Source organism: Ovis aries, chromosome 12 (assembly GCF_016772045.2).
Source record: "Ovis aries strain OAR_USU_Benz2616 breed Rambouillet chromosome 12, ARS-UI_Ramb_v3.0, whole genome shotgun sequence".
Lineage (NCBI taxonomy): Eukaryota > Metazoa > Chordata > Mammalia > Artiodactyla > Bovidae > Ovis > Ovis aries.
Genome location: NC_056065.1, coordinates 49,881,094 through 49,909,040, shown reverse-complemented (window position 1 = coordinate 49,909,040; position 27,947 = coordinate 49,881,094). Strand labels below are relative to the sequence as shown.

The following is a 27,947-nucleotide window of genomic DNA, read 5'->3' as shown; positions in this document are numbered from 1 at the left end:
CACGTTCTGTGGTTTTGTACAGTGAGTGGTGGGCCATGGCCTTGGCCTTCCTTTTGCAGAGGGCATGCCCACCAGGGCCACGGCTGCTCAAGTCTTGCACGTTTTATTAAAAACTTTAATGACAACGCGTGCTGTCGTCATTTTCATTAAAAGTAGGTGTTTCCAGGAACAAAGGCTTCTGAAGATGCTTTTTAAAAACAAGTTTATTTTTCAGAGCAGTTTTAGGTCCCTCACTTCCATTTCTGGTGGGGAGGAAGACAGAGACCCCTTCTCCCCAGCCCCTGCCTTCACATCCCCAGGGAATGCACTTGTTGCAAATGAGAGGCTGCACTAACACGTCAAGTCATAAAGTGTTTCCCTGCCCTAAAAATCCTCTGTGCTCTTGCCTGTTTATACGTTCTCCCCACTAATCCTTGATAACTGCTGATCGTTTCGCTGTCTCCATGCGTTCTGCCTTTTCCAGAACAGCCTAGAGTTGGAGTTGCTCAGCTTGTAGCCTTTCACTGTACCGTGTACACGGAGTTTTCCCCCGTGTCTTTTCATGGCTTGCCTGAAGCCTTTCTTGAAAATGCTGACTTCTGGACGGTAACCTTAGACTTTTGCAGCCATGGCTGCGCTGAAGATGAGGCTCTTCCAGAACCTATGGACTGACGGCACAAGAGAGAAGCCCCCCTGCACAGGGCCTCCAAGACAAAGCTCACACAGGACGTCAGCAGGCGGACCTGATCCCTCTCCGCAAATTCCAGGGGCTGCTCTGCCTCCCTGCAGCTGCAGGAACAGGTTCACCTGGGGATTCAAACATGGTCGTGAAGCCTGAGTCAAGTTCACGGAGTCAGCAAAGCATCCATTCCCAAGCCCCCTGAGTTCAAATACTCGCACTGCTGGTGACACTGTCCCTGTCACCCACCTGGGGTTGGTCCGTCTGCTGGGTGCCCCTGTCCACCTCAGTCATCACACCGCTCAGCATCAGCAGAAAAGGAAAAATGAGTCAATGTTTCGGTATCAACACAAAGAGATAGGACATGAGCGTTTCACGCTGACATGCTTTAATATGCAGCTTTTAGGGACTTTAATATGCAGCAGAGAGGAGGTGGCCCAGCCAGGGTGGGAGAGGCACTGGCCGGGCTGCTCACCACTCTATGTCATCCGTACTGTCTGCCAGGCACTGGGCCAGGTGGCTGTCGATGTCCAGCTGCGCCAGCCTGTGAGCAGAGGAGAGGGGAGGGTCATGGGCGGGGAAGGGCACCCAGCCGGAGTATGTGTCTTGTCCTTTCACACCCCTCCTGGGAGGTGATAACAGAAAAACCCGGGATGGTGCCCTCAGCTGGCAGAACGGGGGGCAGGAGTCCCCCCAATGAGAAAGGGCCTTTCCAGACCCTGTTCCTGGGTCCAAGGTCCCCAGGGCACCAGACTCCTCAAGCACCTGCATCTGAGGGCCGGGACCCTGTGTCTGAAAAACCCCAAGAATCCACCTGTGGGTGAAGGGTGTAGGTGGGCTCAGCAGAATCAGGCCCTGAGGTGGAGGGCAGGGTCTTCCCCACCCCCTCTCAAGCAGAAGCTCTGTCTCATCAATCAGTCAAACTCTCTGGGTGTTTCTGCCTCCACACGTGCCCCAGGTGACCCCTCCCTCCTCTGACAACCACTGGGAAAAGACGGAGTGAAGGGTGGCACCTCCGAGAGCAGTCACTGTGAGGGTGGGTATGCACCTCAGGCCAGACTCAGCCCTGCTGGGGAGGGGATGGTCCATGAGGGTCTGGGCGCTGCCTGTGCTGTCCCTCAGTGGGGAGCACTGTCTGGGGTTTCCTCAGAACCCCCTCAACGAGAGCTCTGAGATGGATCCCAATCGAGCCCAAAGTCTGCTGCATGGACTGATGGCCCAGACCTTCCAGGATACCCAGAAATGCAAGGGGCCTAGGGGCCAGTGAGACCCCATGGGCCGACCTGGGTCTTGTGCAAATGCAGGGACCCATCTTCATGTCAAGTGGCAGTGGAGCCAGTCTTCCTGACCACCCCGGAGCTTGTGGTACAGGGACCTGGAGGGGTGTTCGCATGTAGTCTGTGGAATCCACCATGTAACAGCCCTCAGTGTCAGAGAGGAAGCTCAGAGAACCACCGGTTCTGAGTGACCTGGAAGCACTAGGTTGCCCAAAGCACCCAGGCTGCCTGTGCCTCCTGCAGACCAGTAGCCACCTCCCACCCCCCCACCCCCACCCCTCCGCTGCTCAGAGGGTGGCAGGGCTTCCCCCTCTGGTCACAGACATTGCCCAGAATCCTGAAAGCAAACGTGTTTCTAGACACAAGACTCATTTCTGCTCCCTCGTGCCCTGGCCTGTCCCCAGGGAGGGGGGTCCCCAAGTTACTCTGCAGCCTTGGGGTGGGGCCTGGCCAGGGCACACTCTCCTTCTTAATCAAAAGGAAGAACGTGTAAGAAGCACTCCAGATGCACAGAGACCCTGGACCGCCCGCACCAACACCTACGCTGAGGCACTTGGCCAAGCCTTAATCTGACTGCTCAAAAGAGCTCAGACTGGAACTTTCTTTCCAACATCCTTCCAAAGTCTTAGAAACTCTCTCCTTAGACCGTTTAGAAAAGCAAGCAATCCAAAAACAAAAGCTGCTCCTACAACAGAGAGGCAGGGCTGGGCTGCCCTGACAGTGTCAGGAAGCTTCAAGGGCATCTTCTGCCAAGAAAATGAATTTTCCTCCAGGGCTTCCGATGATATTTCTGTCCCTGGGTTTCTCTCAACCGGTATGAATCAAGGGGACTTAGTATTTTCAAAAGTGTTCACGGCTTCCTCAGGACTGGCAAGGGAGCTGGTGTCTTCAGCCCACAACCATCCAAGAGCCTCAATATGGGGTAAGAGGTGTGTTCGGTGAAATGCTGGGTCTGAGGACGTTTTACAAATTCTCCAGAGCACAGGCATCTCAGCGAAGCCGCCACACCTGCCCTCCTGCCACGCCAGACCTGTGCCTACTAGGGGGCTTCACCACAGGTCCTCCTGAGGACAGCCACCCCCTCGCTCCCTGCACACTGAACTGTCCAAGCTCTCAAAGGCTTGGTTCCTGTGAAACATCACCATTGGAGGAGCCTGGATATCTGAATGCAGACCGTGTTTTTTCTCCCCTCTGCAGTCTGTGCTGCACATTTTGATAACTGTTGTGATAACTTTTTGTCATCAGCTGCCATTCCCTTCACCCCTAGGACTGGTTTTGTTTCCAAAAAACCAGGGCCAAGGCATGTAATTCAACACAGGCTCCAGGCCACAGGACACACAGTAAGACCAGCTACCAAAACCTGCCGTCTATCCCCTACATCCGACCAAGCTCCTTCCTGCTGTCCTGACCCCCATGACCCCCATGCCTGTGTCCTTAGCTATGTGACACGTGGCTCAAAAGCTGGACAGGTGGAACTTAGCAAAGTCAAACTCCATCACCTTACTTTAAAAAATGCATATATATCAGATTTCTAAAACAAAGGCATCTCTAGACACTGAAACAGAGTCTTCATTTTTTAAACCCACAGTCCACCCACGGGGAAGGTGGTTGGAGGGACCATAACAAAAAACTGCTCTATGACCCACAGCCCAGACTCACCCTGGAGGCAGTCTCACCAGCGGGTGTCAGTGTGGACCCCAACAGAGCCAGAGCCTCCCTGCCCTCCCACCGTAGTGGGTATGTCTGGGAGGCTGCAGCCTGTCATCAGGGTCTCAGGCCAGTGCACCTGCAGCGGGACCTTCAGACCCCCAGCCCTGTGCCCTCCAGCTGATCAGCACCACTTCTGCACTTTGCCAACTTTCTATGCATGAAATTTCACTTTAAAAAGCCAAAGTTGAGCTAAGGCACCCTAGCCCTGGGTTGGGAAGATCGCCTGGAGAAGGAAATGGCACCCCACTCCAGTATTCTTGCCTGGAAAAATCCCATGGACGGAGGAGCCTGGTAGGCTACAGTCCATGGGGTCGCGAAGAGTTGGACAGGACTGAGCGACTTAACACACCCTAGGCTTCAGAAATTGCCTGTGGTTTCCAAACAGGGCAGGGGCCACGGGGGTGGCAGTGGAGGAGAGGGAGGCCCAGGGGGCCACTCACCCCGGGACGAAGTCGACTTGGCACATGGGACAGCTCTGCAGGGTCGTCGCACCGTCCACTGACGGCTGTCGCTGGGAGGGCTGCTCCTCTGACAGCTGCTCCTCGGCGCTGGGGGTTCCGCGGAGCTCGGGCGCTGCATATTGTTGGGGGGACCCCGTGTGCCCCCGGACCGCTCTGAGCACAAGGTCGGAGCCGCCCGAGTCCCCGCCTCGCCCCGGCGGGGGCGGCGGGAAGGGCGTCCAGAAAAAGGTCTCGGTTCCCACGGTGAATCTTTCCAGGGGCGGGCGCTCAGGACTGCGCTTGGGCTCCTGCAAAAAGGAGTCGTCGGACCGCGCCCGCCTGCCCGCCCCAGCCCAGCTGGAGACGCGGGGATCGCTTCACACGCACCTGGCCGGGGAACGCGGGCAGCGGCGGCAGCTCGCCGTCCTCGTTCAGGTCTGCGCTCGCGGTGCGCAGCAACTCAGTCCACAGCTTCGCGCACTCGCCGCCATCCGGGAGGGACCCGGAGGTATTGCTCGGAGGCCTGGGGCGGCGAGGGTGGGCATAATCACAGCACAGGGGAAGCGGGGAGCGGGGCCCTCGGGGAACAGGAAGGACTCAGCGGGGAGAGACGGTGGGTGCAGCTCGGCAGTGGGGCGGGAGGAGGGCTGGCGGGGCGGGATCGAGGCGAGTTCCAGGGAGCACGTGGGGGCGTGACACCCGGCTACCGCTGGGCCGGGGACACTAGGCCCCATCCGGGACCCTTCCCGCCCCCCGCCCCCCGCTGCCCCCAGCCTCCAACCTCACCCGGCCCCAGAGGGCGGCCTCCGGCGGCTCAGACTTAGCCGCGACCTCCGCATAGCCTCTATCCGCCCAGACGCCCCGCGTCCGGCGGAAATGAGCTGCTGGAGCGCCAGGCGCCGCCCCCGGCAAGACCCCGCCCACAACAAGACACACACCCCAGTCGCCCGCCCTGGGCAGCCCCGCCCAGACAAGAGCGGGTCTAGGGCCCCCTCCTCAATGCCCCAGCACCCCCCGGAGAGCTGTGTGGACCCGAAATCACTCCCATCTGGGCGCTGGACTCGACCCCCAGACCATGGGGTGACCTCCCTCTTGTGGCAGTATCGGAGGGAGGGAGACGGAGGTCAGGGTTGCTCCCTGGAGGCAGGACTGAGGTCGCGAGGCTGCCTTGCCCTGAGGGAGCCATTTTCCAGCTGAGCCGGGAGGTGCCGCCCCACCCCTCAGGCCTGGGGTCTGCTCTGCAGAGACCTCCGAGGAGGAGGAACTGGGTGGGAAGGCGGCCGGGGGCCCTGGCGTCCCCACTCGCCGCTGGTCCTGGCTCTGCCTCCTTCCTCTGGACAATCCTGAGCCTGGGAGAACCTTCTCAGGACGTCCGCGTTTCCTTACAGGAGGGAGGAGCCTAGTTTCCTTAATTAAGAGACGAAGTGAGAAGACCAGGGTCCGGGTGCTCGGAGGGCCTGCGAGGAGCTTCCTGGACACCCTGGGCCCCAGGCGCTCTCGCTGAGCCAGCGACCTTGCAATCCGCCACTTGGTGGCAGCAGATGCCCAGCCACCCTTGTCTGTTCTGCTGGTGCAGTCGGTGCCTTGGGGTCCCACCAGGGCTGAGGGGTGCAGGGGATACTGGGTGGCAGCCTTCTCCTCTCCAGGCCACAGGCAGATGCCACTGGGGTCATGGGCTCTCCCTGGCTCCTCCCCAGCCCCACAGCTTCGGCAACTCTGTTCTGCACACCCTTCTGCAGGAGCTCCCATAGTCTCCTCACCTCCGCCCCTCGTCACATCACAGATTGCCTCTTCCAACTTGGATCTGTGGCACCCCCCCATGTGACACACTCCAGCCCCCAGGCGCCCCTGTCCCCAAGTTGAGGCCACTCAAGTGACCTCCATCCAGCTGCCATGCAGACCTCCAGAGCAGAGTGGACTCTTCTGGGCCAGGGACTGGTCTAGAGGCTGAAGATGCCTGGGGGAGCAAATGAGACAGAGCTCTCACCTGGAGCCTGCCAGTTCCTGGGAGACAGCCTGTGCGTGTCTAAACAAGGGAGCTGCTACAGTGGGTGGTCTTGGGGCCCCAGAGGAGGTGACCCGCCACTTTCCCAGGTGAGAGAAGCCCGGGTGAGGGGACTCACAGGCGGGCCGGGAATGTCACAGGGGCTGGTTGACTGAGGACCCCCGAATGGCTCGTGTCTGTCGTCCCCAGCCACAGCCCCCCTACCCTCACCCTGGCTTCAGTCTCCACTGCTTCAAAGCTGTTCCTGGAAGCATCACTGCATATCTGCATGCCCGCCTGGAGACTCTCAGGAGGAACACCAGTCCTCCCCAAGGCAAGCAGGACCTACCAGGCCTCAGATAGCCAGCCTGTGCCCAGCTCTCAGGACATGCTGGGAAGCTGTGTGGGGACATCTATGTGAGCGGCTGATCCCCACAACAGGAGCCCTGGGGTCCTCAGCATCCCAGCCATTTCCTCTAAGGACCTCACACTGCCAGCTCCCAGACCCAGGAAGGGTAGCTTGAGGCAGGAACCAGGAGGGTCTCAGGTGGACCCAGGACAATGGGGAGGCCTGAGGGCAGGTCCCGGGGGCTGCCAGGGGCTGGCTGAGCCTGGCTCCAGCCTTCAGCATGAGGTGAGCGGGCACCCACTCTCCTTTGGCCTTAATCACCCTAGGGGTCTCCTTTACCCTGGGCTGCTGGTGGGGGCAGAATGGAGGCCCTCGGGGCCTGCATGTGGGGATGGCAGAGCCAGAGCGACATGTCAAGGCTGTCTCCGGGGGCTTCTCCTCTCTGGTTTCATCCGGCTGCTGGGGATTAGCTCCCCCATCATCACCAGGACCTCCAGCCTGGGACACTTCCACCAAGAACAGAGCTGGGGTGACCCCTGTGCCAAGCACATGGCAGGTGCTGGCCCCAGCAGGAGTTCTAGCCCCTCGGCTGGCGCTCTCCCGACAGCTGCCCGCCGCCTGCCCAGCCTGCACGGGGACCTTCTGGAGGTGGAAGGAGACTACCTTGTCCCAGCTGTCCCGGCGCTATGAGCAAGATGCAGTGCCAGGAGGGGGGCTGGAGGAAGTTTAAAAGTTGAACTTGATTAAAAGTCTCCTATTTTCTGAGCCATCTGCTGCAGTGAGGGGCCATGGGCTTTACTGGGAAATAATTTCTGATTGGGACTGACGCTGCACTATGGAAATGAGATTTTTACAAGCCAAATTCATGTTTACGGAGAATGTTTCAGCGTTCTGAAGGAGGTACCCCTCCAATGAAGCAGAAGAGGCTCCAGTGGGTGGGGGTGAGGGGGTGACAACCCCACCCTGCAGCCACAGGCAAGGCCCAGCTGAGAGACTGCTACCCCCGGGTGCTCTGGCTTCATCTATTATGGCAAACGAAGTCCCCTTTCCCCTTTCCTCCCCTCCCAGAATCAGGGTGCCATTTGCTGCCAGCTGGTCAGGGCCCAGACCTTTCCAGCACCTTCTGACTACCAGGAGCCACAGGTATCTGGGCTCCTGGTATCCTCGGAGCCTGGTGACTGTGCTCTGCCCTCCTCTCCATGGAGTGGGTCTTGCCGCTGACTGACCCACGCCGAGGCCTCCAACTCTGAGGCAAGCCGGCAGGGTAAGATCTGTTGGCTGGACCCCAGCTGGCTGGTGAGGTCCGAGCCCCACTTGGCTTCCCCACACCCTCCTTTGATTGCTTGAGGGTCAGTTCTGCCATCAGGGCTCCCGGCAAATGGGGTCAAGACAGCGCAGGCAGGCAGAGTAGGGCCTGAGCCTGGCGGGTACAACCAGCCCCGTGGAGCAGCGCAGCCTCTGATTGCCAAGTGAAACTGGGGACTGGGCTCCTGTCCTCCATGTGGGTGCCCTGTTGGTGCCTGCGCCGCCCAGCCTGGTCTTGAGAGCTGGAGCCCAGCTTTCCCAGGTGGCCACACCTGCTGGCCTGTGGGTGCCAAGCGGGCAAGCAGGCCTGGAGCCAGGTGGTGGCGTTCGCGGGCATGCGGAGCTCCAGGCAAACAGGCTGGGTTGAAACAGTTGTCTGGGAAACACTGCAGGATCCACTGGGCAACAGAGCGGGCGCTCGGGGCCCACTCACCCTTGTGGAAGCGAGGGCACCACAGCTTCCTCGGGACCCCTCGTCACGGCTGCAGAGGAGTGGGTGTCCGTAGCCAGGAGCCGGCACTGACAGCAGGCTAAAGCCAAGGACAAGCTGGGCCTCCAGCCCCCACTTCAAGAGCCTGAAAGTAGTGGGGCAGCCAGGCGGCGGGGGAGAGATGGTGGCCTGTGACCAGGAGTCCACCCTGGCTACCACCTCTCGCCTGGACAGCCACCCTCTCCCAGCATGCATAGCGAACCTTGTCCTCCCTGAGGTCCCCTCCGCTCCTGCCCCAGCACCCTCCTCTGCTGCTGCCCTGTGCTCCCCGCCCCGTCTCTGTCCCCACATCTCCACCCCTACTGACCCCTCGGCTCTCCTCTGGGGCCTGCCTGCAGAGAAGCCCTCCTGACCCTCCCCAAACCCATCGCCTGGCTGGGTTTTCCTGCCCCGCAGTGGGACTCATGGGCCCAGGGTGCCATGTCCTTCCCATGGTGTCCCCGAGCTTCAGGAGTGCCAGGCCCATAGGAGGCGGCATGGGAGCTAGCGGGGGCACCACCTTGGCTCCTGTGGAGAATGTCAGTCCAGCAGACACCAAGCTTTGAGGCTACTGGGCAGCCGAACAGTGTCCCTGGGAACGTGAGAGTGTGACTTTGATGGAAATGGAGTCTTTGCAGCTGGAATAGGGTTAAGACGGTGCCGTGCTGGGTCAGGGTGGTCCCTGAGTCCAGCACAACTGGTGTCCTTGCATGAAGATGCATGGCTGGATACAGCCACACAGAGACCGACCAGGTAGCAGTGGAGGCAGCGGGCGGAGGGGTGCAGCCACAAACCCAGGAACACGGAGCTGCAGAAGGCCGGAGGTGGTAGGAAGGGTCCTCTCCAGCGCCTCCAGGGGGCTGGGGCCCCCGCAACGCCCCGAGTGTGGAGTTCTGGCCTCCGGAGTGTGAGGGTGGACCCCGTTGCTGTGGCCCCCAGTCGGTCATTTGTGCAGCAGCCACTGGACTCAGACACAGGGACTCGCCAAGCTGGCAGCACCACATGTGGGTTGAAGACCCCAAGTGCGGAGGAGGAGGAGGCAGCAGGGTGTCCTCTCTCACCCAGGGTCCCGTCAGCATCCCCAGGACGGGGAAGCTGCTGTCCTGTGGCTGAGAACGTGGCCTGAGGAGAGCCAGCTCTGCAAGTGTCCTGCGGAGAAGGCGGGGTCCAGGGTGGGGCGGGACCCTCCTCTCCTCTCCGCCGCCCCGCCTCTCCCCCTCCTTCTCCCTCCCCCTGCCTCTCCCCTCCCCCTCTGCCTCCCAGAGATGGCAGCCTCTCCAGATGGAGACCCCGGGGTGGACCGGCTCCTCACTGCAGTGGCCTCTCACCTGCTTACTTACAGCTGATCTGCTGACCGGAGCCTGGGCTCCTAGGCCCCCACTGCATCAACCCCCTCCCCCGTTTCTGTGGAAGCCATCTCTGATTTCCCGCTGTAGAGGGCCTGACCCAGAAAGCTCCGAGCCCCTCCCTGGGGGCCTCTCGGGGCAGGGCTGTCCTCGGGCAGGGCTGGGCGTCCCCCCCAAGAGGTGCTGCTGGGCTCAGCTGCATCCTCTCCTTGCTCCCCCTCCTGCTCCTCGACCTCCTCCCTTCCCTTCCCCCACCAGCCCCCCTCCTCTTTTCACAAGGGCACAAAGACTTTAGCCCCTCCCCGTATGGACTCGGAGGCTAGGTCAGGGGTCAGCAGACGGTTGTTTGGCCTCCCTGGCAGGCCAACGGGTAGGAGTGTGTTGGGGGCCCCCCACCACAAGCAGCTGTGCACCTGGAGTTATTTTACCTGCTTCTGAGTCTCACAGGGACCCCAGCCTTTAGCCACCAGAGGTCCCAGCAGCAACCACAGGTCATGAGTCACAGCCTGAGACTCTGCAAGAGATGCTAGCCCCTGGCAGAGGACCTGTGTCTCCTCTTTCCACTGCCAGATTTGGGGCAGCAACTGGTCAGGGCATGGCTGTCTGTGTCTGTTCTGGAGGTGGGGGGCAGGAGGGGGCGAAGCCAGCTTTCTGACCTGAGACTCCTTGGCCTCATCATCCAGGAGGCAGGTGGGACCCCAGGTCCCACCTCCCATTGCCCTGGGTACTGGGCTGCTCCAGCCTCAGCTGCCACATGGCCGCCAGGTACCTGGCAACCCCCCAGGCCAGAGGGAAGCCCGGGTCCTGAGTGCCCCCTTTGAAGCCTGCAGGGGACTGTCTGGCCAGTGAGAGCTGTGGCTACAGCCCTGTGAGTCACTTCTCTGAACCGCCTTCACTGTGGCCTGAAGCCCAAGGTAGGGCCAAGCAGGACATGGCTGGAGTCAAGCCAGGTGGCCAGTAGGTACCACCCAGGCAGCCCCCCCCTGCCCAAGCCGCCTTGGCCACTTGACCATCCTATCCTCTGCTCCTAGGGCCTCCATCTCCTCTCCTCCTCCTCCTGGGGCTTCCACCCCCTCAGCCATTCCACAGGGCCTGAGTGGGATGTTGGCAGGAGGGAGGGAGGGTTCCCGGCCAGGGCAGAAGCCCAGGGGGAGAGCAGGCCCTGCTCAGTCCCAAGGCACCTTCAGGCCCATCTGGCTGCTGAGAAGAAGAGTGGGGGAGGGGACCAGGAGGCAGGGACAGGGCACTTCTGTTGGGCCATTCTCCACCTCCCTGAGCTGTTGCGCCCACCTGCCAAGAAACCAGTACCCCCGTCCCCAACATGACTGGGCCCCCAGTGGGGGCAGTGAGGGCCTACCAGGGGTTCAGTAGGCTCTGGAAAAGGGGTGTAGCCCACTCCTCCCCTGCCACGTCCTTCCTCTCCCTCAGGAGCAACCAGGGGCCCTCCGTGGCCAAGCCCTCCTGACCACATCACTGGTCACCCCACTTGGGCTGGGCGTAGCTGGGCCACCCTTCCTGGCAGCCCCAGCACACATGTGTCCCCCTCTCTGGGGCCAACTGAGCCCACACGGTCCTCCTCTGGGCTCAGCCTGGCATTGACTGTCCACCTACTCAGGAGGGGAGGTGAGGCAGGTCCCTGATGGCTCAGGACCACCGGGATGCAGGGCTTGGGGGCCGCATCAGGTCCACAGCTGTGGAAGCTACTGGACAGGACTGGCAGCTGGGCGGCCTCCCCGAGCTACTCCCCCAACACCTCGCCCACAGGCAGCCCAGTTCAGGGCTCACTTCTGGGGGTACTCACCCTGTGTCGGAGGTGCCGTGCCTACCCCACGGACAGGTGGGATGCGAGCCCCCATCATCAGCTGTTCTAATGAGCCCTGAGCTCTGAGCAGGGACTTAAGCCCATGTCTCCTGTGCTGCTGCCTGGCTGGTGGCCTTGCTAACTCGTTGCCCCTGAGTGGCCACCTCGGGGGTGAAGGTGGTACAGGTGCTCCAAGCACTGCAGAGGGCAAGGGGCAGCTTCTCTGGACTGGGAGACCCAGGCCAGGAACAGGCAGGCAGTGAAGCCAACTCCTTCCATCCTGGGTGCCCATTTGTCCCACAGGCCGTTCCTGAGCTAGGAGAGGCCCCCTGAGGTCCTTGGGGAGAGGATTACCCACCCGACTCTGCCCACATGCAGCCAACCCAACTGCCAGGGTCCGCTGACCTGCAGCTGGTGCATGTGGCCAGTGTCCCTCTGGTGTCCCCAGGCCTGGACACCTGGCCTGCCCCTCAGTTAATAAAGACTGCCCCAAATCTCCTGGACCACCACCTCCTTTGAGGGAGCTATTCCCCTCTAGGTGCCCTGGGGAGGTCGGCCCCCTGGAATAGAAAATTTTCCTCCCCACGTGATGAAAGTGGCTGGCCAAGGTGGCAGGGAGGATGTGGTTGAGACCTGGGGCCACCCAGGACTTCAGGCAGTGGTGGGCGATGGGCCTGTACCGAGTGTCCCAGGGCACCCTGCACCGCAGGGCCCTACGGACTGACCCAAACGGCATGGCCCTCGCCAGGTCCCCGGCTCCTGCCCCCGGTGCTTCCCGGGGCTGCAGTCAGTTGTCCTCAGGTTGCCCCACTGTGCCTTTCTCCGACCTGCCCTCTCCCTCCCAGCCTTCGTCCGTCTGCCTGTTCCTCCTCTTGGGTCACTCAAAATTAGAGCAGCCATCCCTGAAAAGGGAAAAGGAGAGTGAAATTAATCGTAAAAATATATTTCACTTTAACTCAACGTATCGAAAATACTGCCTTTCAACATGGAATCGTATGTAAATTATTAGTATGTTTTCACACATTCTTCTCTTTACACTGGGCCTTTGCATTCAGAGTACCACTCCAAGAGCCCAGCTGATATATGGCTGCCTCCTGGGAAGGAGCCTGGGCACACAGGAGCCCCTGCCAGGTGCCCGCTGGAGCCCGTGGTGGAGATCTGGGTCTCATGAGTGCAGGTGCACTGTCCCTTCAGTCGTGTCCGATTCTCTGCGACCCTGTGGACTGTAGCCTGCCGGGCTCCTCTGTTCCTAGGATTCTCCAGGCAAAAATACTAGAGTGGGTTGCATGCTCACTCCCAGGGGCTCTTCCCGGCCCAGGGATCGAACCCACATCTCTTACATCTCCTGCACTGGCAGGCGAGTTCTTCACCACTAGTGCCACCTGGGAAGTCTGAGACTCTCCTGACCGCCCCCCAAATACCACATCAGGGTGCCAGAGAGCGCTGAGATGGGCAGCAGGAGCCCCCTCAAGGCCCACCATCCTCCACCCCGGGCCCGGCCTCTGTACCTCACCTGTGGGCTGGCCTGGGCCCCGAGCCTTGGACACACCCTCCAGGCAGGGAAGATGAGTGACCACGGGCCTCGGTTTCCCCGTTTCCTTCCAGCCTGGTCTGAGATCTGATGCCTACTGGCAGGGACAGAGATGCCCGGTGTCTTACTCTGTTCAGGCTATTGTAACAAGATACCATAGATGGTGGATGTAGAGAGCATAGATTTCTCTCTTGGTCCTGGAGGCTGGCAGTCTGAGGTTGGGTGCTAGCATGGTTGGGTTCTGGTGAGGCCCACATCCAGGTCCTGTTCCTCATGGGGTAGGGCACAGCTGTGAGGGCTCTAATTCTGCTAGTGCGGGCCTCACCCTCGAGACCCAGACACTTCCCAGGCGCCCTACCTCCCCAACTGGGGTTAGGTCTCAACACAGGAATTTGGGGGCCTCAAGCGTTCAGGCCACAGCATCTGCGTGGCTCTCAGGCACCCTGCAGCCATGTTCCAGGTGCTTTCGTCACAGGCATCCTCTGGGGTAGGGGAGGAATAGGCGCCCCTATGGATTCCCTTGCAGGCCTGGCTGCAGACAGTAGGTGATGGCCCAGCTTCCTCCTGGGAAGCAAGGTCTCCTATCCTGGAGACCTGGGTCCCCCTGCAGGCCCGCACGGCACCGTCAAACACACGCTCTGCAGGGAAGATCTCTGCAGGGAAGATCCTCATGCTGTCCAGGCTCCTTGCCAAGCCCGCCAGCCAGGCCATGAGTCCAAATGCTCAGACAGAGACGCTGCTGTCAGGGCCGGACTCTGACTCCCAAGAGGAAGTTCAAAATGAAACAGTTTCACTAGTGAAAGAAAAGTTGCAGAGCCAAGCACAGATACCAGAAGTGGGAAAGCAGTGCTCTGAGTGCTTCCACCAGATGGTGCAACTTGGTGAGGGTCCCTCTCCTGGGCAAGGCGCCCCATTCCACCAGCTGCCAGATGCCCACCCAGCCAGCACTGGTGGCCCGTCCTCAAGGTGGGGGACAGGGTTTTATGATACAGGCCCCCAGTGCCCCAAGGGTAGACAGGACAAACTACAGGGGTGGAGAGGAGTGTGTTTCTCCCCAGGAAATACATGCTTATGGAAAAAAAAAAAAAAACCTGAGAACTTCGATTTGCTACATTCCAGAGCGGGGGCAGCTTTTTACCTGGCATGATGGAGCAGCCCCAGACTCGGGAACTGCTGGCAGAGCCGGGTCCTGGTCGAGGCAAGTGGGCCCCATGTGGCTTGGAGACCCAGGGTGACCTGTCCCCTAGATGAGGGAACCAGGGCCTCTCCCCTTGGTCCTCCGGAGCAGGCCCTGCCTTCTTAGGTGTGGACAGGTGGACACCTGGAGCCAGGAGAGGTTCTGTGTTCCCAAACTCTCTGGGGCAGCCGCTGCCAGGAAGTGGCCACATTTCCCAGGGGGAAGGAGGGCGCACTAGTGGGGCCCTGCCCAGCTGGGCACTGGGTGGTCAATTCTGCGTGCATAGGCCTCAGGAGGGCCCTGGCCTGCTGGCCCTCCCAGCCAGCTGGACCTCGGTTGTGCTCCTGCCTGAGGGTTTTTCCATCCTGTGCTGAAGCCTCAGCGCTTCAGGCAGGCCATTCCGCTCAAAACCACAAGTTCTGTGTGTAGATCTGTGTGTTTGTATGTGTGTATGGCTCTCTGTGTCTATGTGTGTGTGCGTGTGTCTGTATCTGTATGTGGGGCGAGGGTGGGGGTCTATGTGTATGGCTCTCTGTGTCTGTGTGTGTGTGTGTGTGTGTGTGTGTGTGTGTGTCTGTATCTGTGTGTCTGCGTGTGGGGCGGGGTGGGGGTCTGTGTGTATGGCTCTCTGTGTCTATGTGTGTGTGTGTGTGTGTGTGTGTGTGTGTCTGTATCTGTGTGTCTGCGTGTGGGGCAGGGTGGGGGTCTGTGTGTATGGCTCTGTGTGTGTGTGTGTGTGTGTGTCTGTATCTGTGTGTCTGCGTGTGGGGCGGGGTGGGGGTCTGTGTGTATGGCTCTCTGTGTCTATGTGTGTGTGTGTGTGTGTGTGTGTGTGTCTGTATCTGTGTGTCTGCATGTGGGGCGAGGGTGGGGGTCTATGTGTATGGCTCTCTGTGTCTATGTGTGTGTGTGTGTGTGTGTGTGTGTGTGTGTGTGTGTATCTGCATGTAGGGCGGGGGTGGGGTCTCTGTGTGTGGGTGTATATGTGGGTGACTGCATGTGCACGTCTTGTGTTCTCTGCCCCAGAGCTGAGTCCAAGGCTCACCCTGAATGAGGTGCTTCCTGCGGGGAAGGAGGCCGAGGCTGAGGGGCTGCCAGGCGTGCTGGGCGGCGCCGGGCCCCTCTGGGGAGCCTCCCTGGGGTGCTGGTCTCAGCCCGCCTCCTGCCCGCCTTTCTTCCTCTCAACTTTGCCCTCACTCCCCTTCCCCCACTCCTTCCTGGCAAGCAGATGCAATCCAAACTTGTTGTGAATGTCTCCCCTGCAGTTGTCCATCAGCTCGTCCAAGTTAAATATTACTCACCGAGATGCGAGCCCGCTGGGCAGTGCTGGCCTGGAGGTGGACGGGTCTGGGGAAGGTGCTGGGCAGAGGCCAGTGCCAGGCCTGTGGCATCTGTGGGTGCTGGGGGTGGGGCTGGGGTGGCAGCCAGGAGCCCGCCAGCCTCGGCCTCACCCTTTGAAGGGGCTGTTTCCTTAACCCCTGCACTGTGCCCAGAGCAGGCAGGAGAGTGGGCAGTGGGTTCCTGGGGAGGGCGGGGCATGGAGGGGCCACCCAGGGACTGAGAGGGGCTTGGACTGGGCTGGGAATGGCTTTCCTCCTGGTCGGTGGCTCCTGCCCTGTGCCAGGCTAGGGGCGGGACTGGGGACAAAGTGCTCGGAAGAATAGCCTGTCTCTTTCAAATCAACCCCTTTCCTGGCCCCCAGCAAAGTAGAGGAACTGGGGTCTGGTGGCTGGACCCCTCCTCCCCTGGGGAAGAACCTCCTGCTTCCCCTGGCAGCTTCTCCATCCACCTACCAGCAACGGGCTGTGGCTCTGGGGTCCTTCCTGGCTGGCTCAGAGCAGGGTCCCCCAGACCACCATCCTCTGGGGGCAGCAAAGCTGGGGGAGTCACCAGGGCCCACCTCCCCTCACCACCTGCTCCACTCTCTGCATGGACCCCAATGGGACCTGGCCGCACCCAGCGTCAGGGCCTTTGCAGCTACTGTGCCCTGCACTCACCTCTTACCATCACAGGGCACTGCTGGAATGGACCTCATGAGAAGCACTATCCCCCTCGCTTGGTACCCACCCACCTCCCCCTGGTCTGTTCTTAAAAGCATATACCCCCGACTAATACAGAACATGTGGAAATTTCATTTTTCATTGTCTCCCATGAAAACAGAAGCACTTGAGAACAGGAATTCTTTTCTGCTTGTCTACATACATATCACAGTTTGGCCCTTGATAAACCTGGTGGAGGAGACCGATTCCATAGTCATGCCTGGTATGGGGGTCTCACCCACAGCCACACATTGCCTCTCAGGGTCAGAGCCCCCGGCCTGCACTTGAATCTCAGCCTAGGGTCCAAGAATTCCGAACAGGGCCCCCTGTGAGAGGCCCGCAGGGTGAGAAGGAAATGCGGGGCTGTGGCTGTCCCAGAAGTCTGAGCCACCACATAAAACCCTGCGGGAGGGAGCTGTCTGGTGGCCTAATGGTTAGGATTCCTGGCTTCATTACCTGAAAACCATGACCAAGGAACTGAGATCCCTCAAGCCATGCAAAGTAGCCAATAAAATAAAATAAAATATTTTAAGACAAAAACAAAACCAAGGAAGAGAGTAGAAGAACAGAGCCCACGCAGTCACCTGTGGTAATGGTGGGGCTGCTCCTGATACGTTCCAGGACTACAGGCCTTTCATCCTTAATCTTCACACCTGTAGCATGAAGCCTGCCCCCCACCCCTCACTGTCCGAAGCCCCTCAGACCTGTGTCTTCTGTGGAGCTTGCAGGGGTGCGTGCTTAACTGGACAAGGCCACATGTCCCTCCTGCTGGAGCCACCTCCACTCAGGCAGCAGAGTAGATTCAGGCACCCAGAACCCAGTGCCTGGGTCTGCACCAGCCTAGGCCCACTCTCTCGGGGCTTCCTCCAGGCCTGAGCCCTTCCAGGGACACAGCCTCAGGATGGGGAGGCCCCTGGGGGAGCCGTGGAAGGCCCACCTGTGCCCCCCGAAAGCTCTCTGCACACCTTTGTGCACAAGCCTGTGTGGGGCTCTGGAGACAGGGCCGCCCACCTGCCTGCCTCCTGCCCAGACCTGTGAGTGTGCCTGCCGGTGTGGACGGGGGCGAGTTGGGACTTCACACCTGAAATCCAGTGGGAGGGCAGGAATGTGAGTCTTGAAACTACCTTCCTGCCGTGTCTGTCGTTTCTGGGAGCAGACACGGCAGCTCACGGCTACCCCAATGTCTTCTCTGCCCTTCCAGATGCTGGCAGGATGGCATGTGGCCATGATCCTCGGCCTGGCCCATGCCAGCGCTTCTGACCCTCGCAGAGCAGCCCTGCCTGCCCGCCCTCCCTTCGGCCCCAGACCCAGCATCTGCTTTCTGGCTGAGGCTGGTGGAGGTGGGTTTGGGTTACTTTGGCCCCGGGCCCTGTGGGGTGATGGGGAGGAGCAGACTCTCTGCAGGTCCAGGGCTGGCCTTCCAGGCTCCTCCGTGGGAGGAAAAGCTCCTTCTGACTGTGGCAAGGACATAGGGAATGCGGGCTCTCCAAGCCTTGACTGTCTGTTCTGCGAGGCCCTGCTGAGATGTCTCGGGCCTTTTGGCAAATGTCTGAGTCCCCAGGAGTGGAGTGGGCCTCCAGTCCTGAGTGCCCCCAACATCCGTCTGGGCTGAGGGCAGCCCTCGGGCTGAGTGTTGAAGGGACAGTTAGGTAAAGTATGGCTCAGATAAAGACACAGCCTCATGACCAACTACAGGACACCTCGGCCAGGAGGAGGGACCATGGCCCCCCAATCCTGCAGTCAGACTAGGCCCAAGATGTGGAGCCTGAGAGCCGCAGACCACGCACTGGGGATGGGGGAGGCAGCAGCCCCGGGGCAGGGGGGCAGTGTGACAGCTGATGTGTATCAGACCAGGCCACAGGGTCTCCCCATGCTCCTGCCATCCTGATGGCCCAGCATGGTCACCAGAAGGGCTGCAGGGGCAAAGCTGCAGGGCCTGCCTCCTGGGCCACCAGGGTTGCAGCAGCTCCCACAGGCACTGGCGTGGCAGGGAGCCAAGGCTTAGGGCCCCGGGGAAGGGCCTGGCTGGTGGGCAGCAGGCATGGGGAGGTGGCAGGGCCCACAGCTCCGGGGCTCAGCCGGGCGGGAGGCGGGGAGTGGCCGGGGCGGCCCCGTGGCAGCGGCTGGAGGCCTGGGCGGCAGGAAAGGGACAGGTGACGTCATTGCCGCCTGGAATCTGCTGTTTGGAGGCGTCGCCATGGAGACCGGAAGGCTCAGGGTGGGTAAAAATAGCAAACCCAAGAGGGTGTAAGTTCCAAGAACGCGAGTCTGAAAAGAAAGGAAAACACGGTCTCCTTCCCTGTTTCTTGAGGAGGACAGAGACCCAGGGCTGCAAGCTGCAGGAGGGGCCTTGGGGCTTCCGGCTCAGCCCCACCGCAGCCCGAAGTCCTGGGGTCCCTGCCGCCTGCCCTCCCAGAGCTTTGTCCCCAAGCAGGGCGTGGCGCGACCAGGCTCTGGCGGGAGTGTCTGGAGTCCGCTTTCTCTAGGTGGCGGAGGCAGCCCTGGGGCCACTTTCCTCCCCTCTTCCTCCTGTGGCAGAGAGGCAGGAACTCAGGACGCCCAGCGGCCTGGATGGGCAGTCTGCATGGAGTCCCAAGGCTCAGTTGCCCAGGCCCAGGGGAGTGGGGGAGGGGCACCTCAGGGGAGAAGCGGCAGGGGGCCTGGTCCCTCTGGCCCCATGGCCACCCCTCTCTCAGTTTCCCTGAGGGGACTTGTCTTGCTCCTCTCCAGGCCAGGAGCCAGCATGACTCCTGAAACACCCAGCACACACTGTCAGGACGCCCCTTCAGCTGCAGCCTCTGGTGCCCCGCGGTATCCTCATGGTCCCAGGACACAGAAATGAGGCAGGAGGTCTGAGGTCCCTGGGCTCTTCTCCCCAGAGGCCTGAGAGGACCCTGCAGCCTCGAGGGGCTCCTGGATTGGTGCCCACCTCCAGGAAGCAGAGCTGCCCTGCTGGAGGCTCTGGTGGCACTTCGCAGGGAGGGGTCCTCTGTCCTGACCAAAGGGGACCCTGATTGCTGCTCCTTCTAAGAACACAGTCCTGGCTGAAATGCTGGGCTCAGGGCCCACAGATGAACCAAGTGCTCTCAGAGGGGCCAAGAGCACCAGGCAGGGGTGCTGAAAGCACAGCAGCGGGCCACTTCCAGGCCCAGAGGGAAGGCAGTCCATCCCATTCACCCTGCCCTGGGGAAGTACCTTCCTTCTCCCCCTCCCACCTAGGCTGATGGTGGGGCTGCATCTCTGCCCACAGCCTCTCAACAAATCTGAAAGAACCTGTAGTCTCTTCTCTTCCACCCTTGTTCTGCAGGGTTGGGGGAGCCCTCTCCCCACATGGGAGGGGACCCTGGGAGTGCAGGGGTCTTGTCTCTGGTGCCCAGATGCCCTTGGCTGGTGGCGGTCGATGGCTGCAGAAATGAGGGGGGAATGGAGCCCCGTGCAGGGGGAGCTCGTTCCCCCAAGAAATAGCTCAGATGCCTTATGTAAGGGTGAGCTCACTGCAGAGTCTGCCAGGAATGACGGCAGGAGGGCGGGGGGGGGGCTGCTTAGGCCGGAGTGTGGCTCCGATTTATGAGGAGAGAGGGGCCCAGGGCCTGGCGGCAGGAGGGGCCTGCTGGCTGGCCTGGGGTGCAGAGCCAGGGCACAGGTCCTCCTGGGGCTGGAGGGGCCAGAGAGGGACCAGGTCCAGGTGCTGTCGATGGGCCTGGGGTTCTTAGATCGAGATCCACCCTGCTCCACTCCCCCAACTGGGCACCGGTAGGAGTGTGGTCAGAGCAGGGGCCCCTAAGTGCCCAAGATTCTCTGGGAGCAGCCTGGGGGGCCTTGGATGGGGGTGGGCACTAGCTGCCTTCTGTCTTTCAGCCCCTTCCCAGGATGCTTAGCCAGGGGGACATGGCCTCCCTGTTCTTTCTTCCCTGCTGGAGGCTGGTCCACCACCCCTTGGTGTCCCCTCCCCTCTGGGGTGTGCAGCATCCCTCACCCACTGTGGGACAGGCCCAAACCTCAGAGCCAGCCCAGCAGCCCTCTCTCCTGGAGAGGCAACCTCAGGCCCAGAGGGGAGGGGCTTAGAGCAGCCGCAGAGGGCATGCCCAGGGCCCCGGAGCAATGCACCCCCTCCTCCCCAGTAGGAACCAGCTCCCAAAGCACCCAGCCTGTGGACCTCTGACCCCCTGGTTGCCTGGACTGGAGGAAGGTCCCTTGTCCCATGAGACCGCCATCAGATGTCCACTAACAGGTACCCAGAGTGCTTGCTCCTCATTGGAAAGGGCTAGGTCACAAGCTAGAAGAGACGACCCCAGGGCCTGGGGGTGGTGGCGATACACAGAGGACACAGGAGTGGGCTGGGAGCTCGGGGTGGGCAGACCCTGCTCCCAGGAAGTGTGGCTAGGAAGGACAGTGAGAAGGAGGCAGCTGGAGGGGCCATGGGCCCAGGAGACAGGAGGTAGGGCCTATTCTAGTGCTGGGGGGGTATGAGGGTGAAGGTGGGAGAGGCCAGGGGTCCCTCTGGATCTCAGGCTTTACCTGGCTGCTGGGAGGTCAACGGGGTATGTCCTAAAGGTAGGGGCTTCTTGTTGCTCCATGCTTCACTAGGGTCACTGGGGTCTCTGAGTGGCCCTCAGAGAAGCCCCCTGCCTGGACTGCTCATCAGAGCCCCCATCCAACACCTGCTGCAGATGGCTGGGCCTCACCTGGGTGCCCATGTCCTCACTACACAGTGCCCTGGGCAGGTCCCAGGCCTCCAGAGCCTCAGTGTGCCCTGCCATGACCCAGGAAGTGACATCATGCCCTCAGAGCTGCATGTGTAGGTGCGTGTATCACAGCGGCCCTTGCGACTGGTCTGGAGAGGCCATCCTGACCACCGGGCTCTTCTGTCGATATCAGCGTCAGGCAGCTCAGTCCCGGAGTCTGGAGTGTCTGGTGGGAAACTTCCTGCAGGCAAGGAGCTGCCTTTCCACCCATCATGTCCCTGGTGCCCACCTGGCACCACTGAGCAGTGTCTGCTGGTGAAGGGGACATTAGGGGGTCCTTGAAGGGCTTGGCTCCCCGCTCCTTGCAGTTCAGCACCCTGGCCCCTCATCCTGGGGCCCAGGGCTGCAGGCCATAGGCGGCCACCCTGTGATTGGTGGGGCATGGCCAGCAAGGGGCACGTTCCGCTTGGAGCAGTGCAGGATGCTTCAGGGGACAGGGTCCTGTTGGGCGGGAGTTAGGCCGCAGGGCAGGTGCCCACAGAGCACCCTGCAGCCTGAGGCCACGTGCCCAGAGGCTGGGGCCAGGCCTGCTACAGTGAGGGGGGTGGATAGGGCCTGAGGGCCATGGGGTGGGCATTTGGGTGACTGTGTCTGGCATGGGAAAGGGGCCCACTTGTCCCTCCCCACTCCAGGAAGACGGTGGCAGCTCCTGGGTGGGGGCAGGGTTTGGGGCTGCTGCCTGCAGTGGGGGTGGGCAGGACCTGGGGCTCCAGGGGAGGCAGCCCCCACCCTCTGCCAACCTCTGAGGTGGTGTGCCGGGCTCACCATCATGGCCATTGGTGTTTCCCATGCCCTGTGGCCAGGTGCTCAGCTCAGCTTCCCAAGCACCACTCCAGCTGAGCACCATGAAGCAGGTCTGGACTGAGTACTGGGTGCCAGACCCATGTGGGACCCAGCCCAGGCCTTGGCCCCCGAGTACCCAGGGGAGGCACACACACCCTCAGCCCCTGGGTGAGTAGTTCTTACACAGGCCAGGAGGCTGACCCTACAGAAGGTTTCATGGGGGGAGGGGAGAATCCTTCCCAGACAGAATGATTTAGAAGAAACAAGAGGGAAGGTCAACAAGACTGAAGCAGCTTCTTTGGAAAACCAGAAAATGCAGGTCATCACAAAGAGGAAATTTAAAATATCTGTGGTTCCCTCACTTGGGAAAAACTACTTTCTTGTTTCCGACATAGAAACTGAGGACCATAAACATCTGAGCACTACGTCAGCTGCACCCATGATTGAAAGTGTTCCATTGACTTTCAGTTGAAAACTTGTGATTTCCACTTTGATTCCTTCTTTAATTGATGACTTATTCAAAGTGTATTCTTTAATGTCCCAAACTGCGTCATTTTGAGGGAGCGAATGTGAGGATGAGATGGTTGGATGGCATGACTGACTCAATGGACATGAATTTGAGCAAACTCCAAGAGATGGTGAAGGACAGGGAAGCCTGTTGTGCTGCAGTCCATGTGGTTGCAAAGAGTCGAACACGACCGAGCATCTGAACAGCAATAACAACACGTGACTACGTCTTTTTGTTGTTACTTATTTTTAGTTTAGAGTTCCACTCTGTTTGCTTGGTTCTTACCGAAGAAAAACACGTAGATGAAGGGAACAAAAGGAACCAAGAGGTTAGGACACTGTGGACAAGTCTGTAGTGGTCACTGAGCCACCTCCCCCTGACCCTGGGTCCAGTGGCCTGGGCTCAGCCTCTCTCAATTCTTTCAGCTGTTCCTTCTCTGATTTTTCTGTTTTTCTGAATTATGTGCTTCTGCTATTCCTTTCTTCAAGTTTTGGACTCTGTGACATGTCACTGCAGCAGCTCTGATCCAATACCCCCTGCCCCTGCCTGACTTTCTCTTCCTTTCTCCCTGCAAATGCGCTAAATTGTTGTTTACACTATTATAACTATGTCAATACATTCACTGCTTAAGCCAAGTGGTGAACTCTACTTAGATTTTCCCTATGTTTTTCCTGGAGTTAATATTTGCCTTGCTTTCTTTTTCAACTGCTGAGCTAGTGCCTAGAGCTAATATCTTCCATCTCACCCAGCAGGCCCTCCATACAGTTGCTTGCTTGCTTGCTTGCTGGGTCACTTTAGTCATATCCAACTCTTTGTGCGACCCCATGGACGGTAGTCCACCAGGCTCCTCTGTCCATGAGATTCTCCAGGTAAGAGTACTGAAGTGGGTTGCCATGTCCTTCTCTAGGGCATCTTCCTGACCTGTGTCTCTTACACCTCCTGCATTGGCAGGCAGGTTCTTACCACTAGTGCCACCTGGAAAGCCCTCCATACAGTTTGGAGCTAGTCAAATGCATCCTATAGTCCATCACATCCTGGCACCCTCTGTTCTCTTGTCCTGCTCTGGGCTGGTTGCTCTCTGGGCTCCTCCTCTAGGGTGCTGGGAAGAATCTCTACATCCCATTCAGGGACCAGACAGCCTCTTCTGAGCCTGTGTGGTCATGCTGGAAGCCTGGTTCCAGCTCCCATTTGAGAAGTGGCTTGTGGCCTCAACTGCATCCCATAGTGTGCTTAAGCCCCTGTCCTTGGGGGCGTGAGGCCAGCTCCAAGCCCAAGGTAGGCTGCTCAGTCTCCATCTTGCTCTACCATGGGGCTTCCCTTCTGTCCTTGTCTCCAGGCCTGCAAAGCACCTTCTTTCTGCCTTTTCACAGAACATTTAAAGAGCAGACCTATGTTCCCTGGCACACGTTCATGCTGGGCCAGGAAGGGGTCCAGCTCGTCTGCCATCTCAGGTGGAGTTGCAGGAGACACTCGTGGAGTCTCACCTGCCTTGCCTGACTGGAGGGCTTTCAGTGGCCCTAGGCTGGTGCTCACTCCACTGGGCAGCTCAGGCTCACAGGACCCAACAGAGAACCCATGCCTTCTCCCTGTAACATTCTTAGAAATAAACTGGGTGTTTTCTAACAATCGCAGGTTAACAGAGAAGTTAGCAGTTGCAAGAATAGTACAGGAACACACCCTCCCCACACCCCATGTGCCATGTGAGAGTGAACTGCTGGCACGGGACTCCATCACACCCTGCAGCGCCACGTCCTGGGCAGGGCTGCTGCCCTCTGCTCCCCAGACACATTTTAGGCTGCTCTGATAACATCATCGGCAGTAACCATGTCCAGCCAGGGACCACACATTGCTCTGAGCCTTTCTATCTTTCGTCTGCATCAGTCCAGAATATTCTTCGGCCTTTCTCTGTAAGGCCCTGATGCCTTTGAAGGTTCCAGGCCCGCCTTTCTGTACAAAGTCCTTCTGTGTGGGTGCTAGAGGTTCGGCATGGTCAGATGCAGGCTATGCCTCTTTGGCAGGAAGAGGGAAGTGACTCTCCGCTCCCCCTCCCCCCGCAGTCAGGTGGTGCAGGGTCACGATTAATATGATGATCGCTGGCGTCCACTTGGATGACTGGGTTTGGGTGGTGCCTGCCAGTGTCCCCCGCCTCCGGGAACTCACTCATCTTCCCTTAGCAGTTGATGGGAGCCTTGTGGGGAAGAACTGTAAAACAAGGCAAATAGACCATTTCTCACCAAACTTTCAAGTTACAAATATTATTATTTTAATACATATTTAAATACACTGGCTATGCACAGCCCTCTGGTTTTTTGTTTTGTTTTGTGGTTATGATACCCTACCATTGTGAGCATCTCTGACTTGCCAGTGGGTGCCCGTCCTCTTGAAGCGGCTACACCGTCTCTCTTGACCAGTCCCTGTTATCCTCTGGACTTTCCTACTTCCCAGCATGGTAAGATGTTTCAGACTCTTTCTACCCTCTCTCTGCCCAAGCCCTATGACCAACTGTTTTTCCAAAGGACCCTGCTTCCTTTTAGTGGAGGATGGCACTTAGAAGCCAAGACACAGCTTCTCAGGGTGCTTGCTGCTGTTGGGGGTGTCTCTCCTCTCAAGGCCTTTCCCTGGGGAGAGCTCGGGGTTATATGGACGCCTGTACAAACATGCATCCCCGTTTACAGTCTCATGCGTCCACATGGATAAGTCCAATTCAATGCCTTGCACTTATTTATTCCTTTCCATTTTAAAATTCCCATCTGACTTGTCACCAATAATTCATTTCCTTATTGGCTCAATCCCATAAGTAATCAAGCTGCCTGGCCAGCAGATGTCTTTTTCCTCCTCAGGCTCTGACCTCAATCAGGACAGCCCCATGGCATCGCTCTGGGCTCCACAGTCCAGTTCCAGGAGCCTGAAGTGGCAGGCTGGTGACACACATGCCTTCCCTCTGCCCACCTTCCTCCCACCTGGAAACATCTCCCAGACACACTGTTTGGACCCAAATCTTTGGACCCAAGTCTCAGGATCTGCTTCAGTGGAACCCAAACTAAGGTAAAAGGTTTAAGTTTTTATCAAACTTGTGTTACTTAAGTGATTTTTTTTTTTCAAATTTAAAGTTTTGAAACAGTATCTTAGGGACTTCCCCAGTGGCGTAGTGGATAAGAATCTGCCTGCCAAAGCAGGGGACATAGGTTCAGTCCCTGGCCCGGGAAGAGTCCACATGCCACAGAGCAGCAAAGCCTGTGTGCTACGAACCACTGGGCCACACTCTAGAGCCTTCAGCAAAAGAAGCCACTGCAAGGAGAAGCCAAGCAGTGAAGGGCAGCCCCTGCTTGCGGCTAAGCAACGAAGACTCAGCACAGCCAAAAATCAAACAAACCACTAAACAACATAAAGATAAACAGGATCTTAGCCCTTTCCTGACAATGGCAGTCTGTGCTTGTTTGAGGCCAAGTGTTTTCTTCCCAGGGAGCAGGGATAAGGGAGCAGGTGGGACCAAGGAGGGCAAGGCTGGTCCTCCAGGGAAGCTGTCTGTGGGCGTCTCTGTAAGCACTTGCTGACTTGAGTCTCCTGGTCCATTCTCCCAGCTGGGCGTCTAAGCTGTTCCCCGTGGCAATGGATACCACATCACTGCCAGCATGCTCATCTCCTGGGTCCTGGGGCGCTGCCAGTTCCAAAAGCCAGCACCCAGCTGCTGGAGGCCTCTGAGGGGCCTGAATGACCTTGCTCCCTTACAAGCAGGTTTGTCCATCCTTGGCCTCCTTGGCTGCAGGAGACGGATGCCACACAAGGCAGGATTTGGTCTCCTTCCCCACTGGTCCCAGAACTTGGCTCATGCCCATGGGGGTATGCATTCCATAAGTGCATGTTTATCTCTTGAGCAAACATGTGCACGACCAGCTGCCCATACCCATCAGTGCAGCAAGGGCTGGGGAGTGAGCTGGGTGGCCTGGTGCACTGGGTTCCTCCTCTGCCCCCAGACATGGCTGTACCTGTGGCCTGGCCCCTCCACCTGCCAGCGAGGTGAGTGGCCTGTAGCAGTGGTCAGTGGGAGGAGTAGGCCACTTGCCAGGACAGCTGCAGTGATGAGTTGATGGGAGGAAGGTCAACAGGTGGGGCCCCAGCTGGGCTTGTGGAGAAGACAGGACCGGACTGACTCTCTAGGCACAGCAGCCCTGGCCCATGGTGGTTGGGGTGGGCTCAGCTGCTCTAGAAACTCCAACATCTTTTGGGGAAGGAAACCTCAAAGTCCACTGAAGCAGTGAAGTTTTACAAACCAGTCCAGGCCCTTTCCTGAATCTCAGGGCCCTTCACCCCTCACCTATGCACAGTCACTTTGGCTTCAACCTGGGTTCTCAAGCTCTGGGAGTGTTGTCTCCTCCACTTGGTCCCCTCTTAAGACCCCTTCCTGGAGCCCTGCAAAGCCAGAAGGCAGAGGGGAGGGGGCCCCCTGGAGTCAGGCACTGCCCATCCAGGGGCCCTCAGGCTCTTGGCCCTCCTGAGAATGATGGCTTGGCTGAAGGAGCGGGAGGAATCGAGCGTTTGGCTGAAAACCCTCCCTGTCCAGCCTTCCAACCACCTTCTTTCAATTACAAGTCACCTGATTGTATGGGAGTCAAAGCCATGTAGAAGGAACAGACTCAGGTACAACAGAAAATTTTTGGTCCAGATGTTGTTTACTTGCGAAGTCATGTCTGACTCTGCGACCCCATGGACAGCAGCATGCCAGGCTTCCCTGTCCTCCTTCACCATCTCCGAGAGTTTGCTCAAACTCATGTCCATTGAATCGGTGCTGACATCCAACTGTCTCATCCTCTGTTGCTCCCTTCTCCTCCTGCTGTCAATCTTTCCCAGCATCAGGGTCTTTTCCAGTGAGTCAGTTCTTCACATCAGGTGGCCGAAGTATTGGATCTTCAGCTTCAGGTTCAGTCCTTCCAATGAATATTCAGGGTTGATTTCCTTTAGGACTGACTGGTTTGATTTCCTTGCAGTCCAAGGGACACTCAAGAATCTTCTCCAGCACCATGGAGTCTGCGAAAGCAAAGACATCTCTTTTCTTGTTTTGTATGGACCCCTTTCCTAGTTTTCCTGTGTTGGCAGCCATAGGAAAACCTGGTGTTCAGTGGACATGTGGGTAGGAGAGGGTTCACGCTCACGGTAGGGAGCTGTCAGTTCTTCAGATGTAGAGCAATGCACCCTGAACCACAAGGTCCCCCCATGAGATTCTGCAGCCATACAGATGTGGGGTCTCTGCCCATTCTTGCTGCCTCTCTGGACACTTGTCCATGCCTGCAGAGACACCCATTCAGCTCCCCGGGGCAGGAATGCTGGTTTGGGGCCAGTTTCCATCTCCAAAGGGGAGTCAGGAGCAGTAAGGTCCAAGCTGAAGGTCACACAGGCTGAAGTGGGTGGGCCCTCTCACCTCTGCCCAACACTGTGGGCCCCCCATGTGTCCTCCAGTGTCTGGGCCAGCTTGGGTGCCCCGGTCCTTTGGAAGAAAAGTCGCCACTGCCTAGCTGGGCTGGACTGTCCCTCTGCCCTTGAGTTAAGCACAACCAGAACTGTCTTCTAGATCTCAAGTCCCAAGCTCCCAGGACTCTGCTAGACACTGTTTCCTCTGGGGGCCACCCGGTCAGCCTGTCCAACCTCAGGCCCTTGTCTTGTCCCACCCAGCGCTTTCTGGTCTGTCTGTCCTTCGTGATAGAGCCAGGGTGCAGAAGGATGGACAGTGTGATCTCACACTGGCCCTGCCCTGGGTGCCCTGCAGATGTAAAATGGCTCTTTGAGCCTGGGAGCTGTTGGGTAAGGGTAGGGCCAGCGTGCTCGGGGCA

General features: G+C 59.0%; 1 protein-coding gene and 1 long non-coding RNA gene across 3 annotated transcripts; one reads left to right on the top strand and one right to left on the bottom strand.

Annotated features, from left to right (window-relative positions):
- Positions 1 to 185: 185 nt before the first annotated feature.
- Positions 186 to 4,943, bottom strand: FAAP20 (FA core complex associated protein 20). 2 transcript variants are annotated; one of them, XM_027975751.2, is made up of 6 exons: positions 4,872 to 4,943; positions 4,473 to 4,608; positions 4,086 to 4,393; positions 1,134 to 1,202; positions 908 to 959; positions 186 to 786 (listed from the first exon to the last, which is right to left on the bottom strand). In XM_027975751.2, the coding sequence occupies exons 1-6, from the start codon at positions 4,922 to 4,924 to the stop codon at positions 592 to 594; spliced, it is 813 nt and encodes a 270-aa protein (XP_027831552.1). In that variant the 5' UTR covers positions 4,925 to 4,943; the 3' UTR covers positions 186 to 591. The 2 variants fall into 2 exon arrangements, 1 of the variants encoding a protein (XP_027831552.1); XR_009595842.1 differs by having other exon boundaries at positions 728 to 786; positions 908 to 963; positions 1,136 to 1,202.
- Positions 4,944 to 5,472: 529 nt separating this feature from the next.
- On the top strand, positions 5,473 to 26,784 carry LOC121820795 (uncharacterized). The gene is made up of 3 exons (XR_006061495.2): positions 5,473 to 24,571; positions 24,963 to 25,167; positions 25,704 to 26,784. It is a non-coding gene; the product is annotated as an uncharacterized LOC121820795 (long non-coding RNA).
- Positions 26,785 to 27,947: the final 1,163 nt, after the last annotated feature.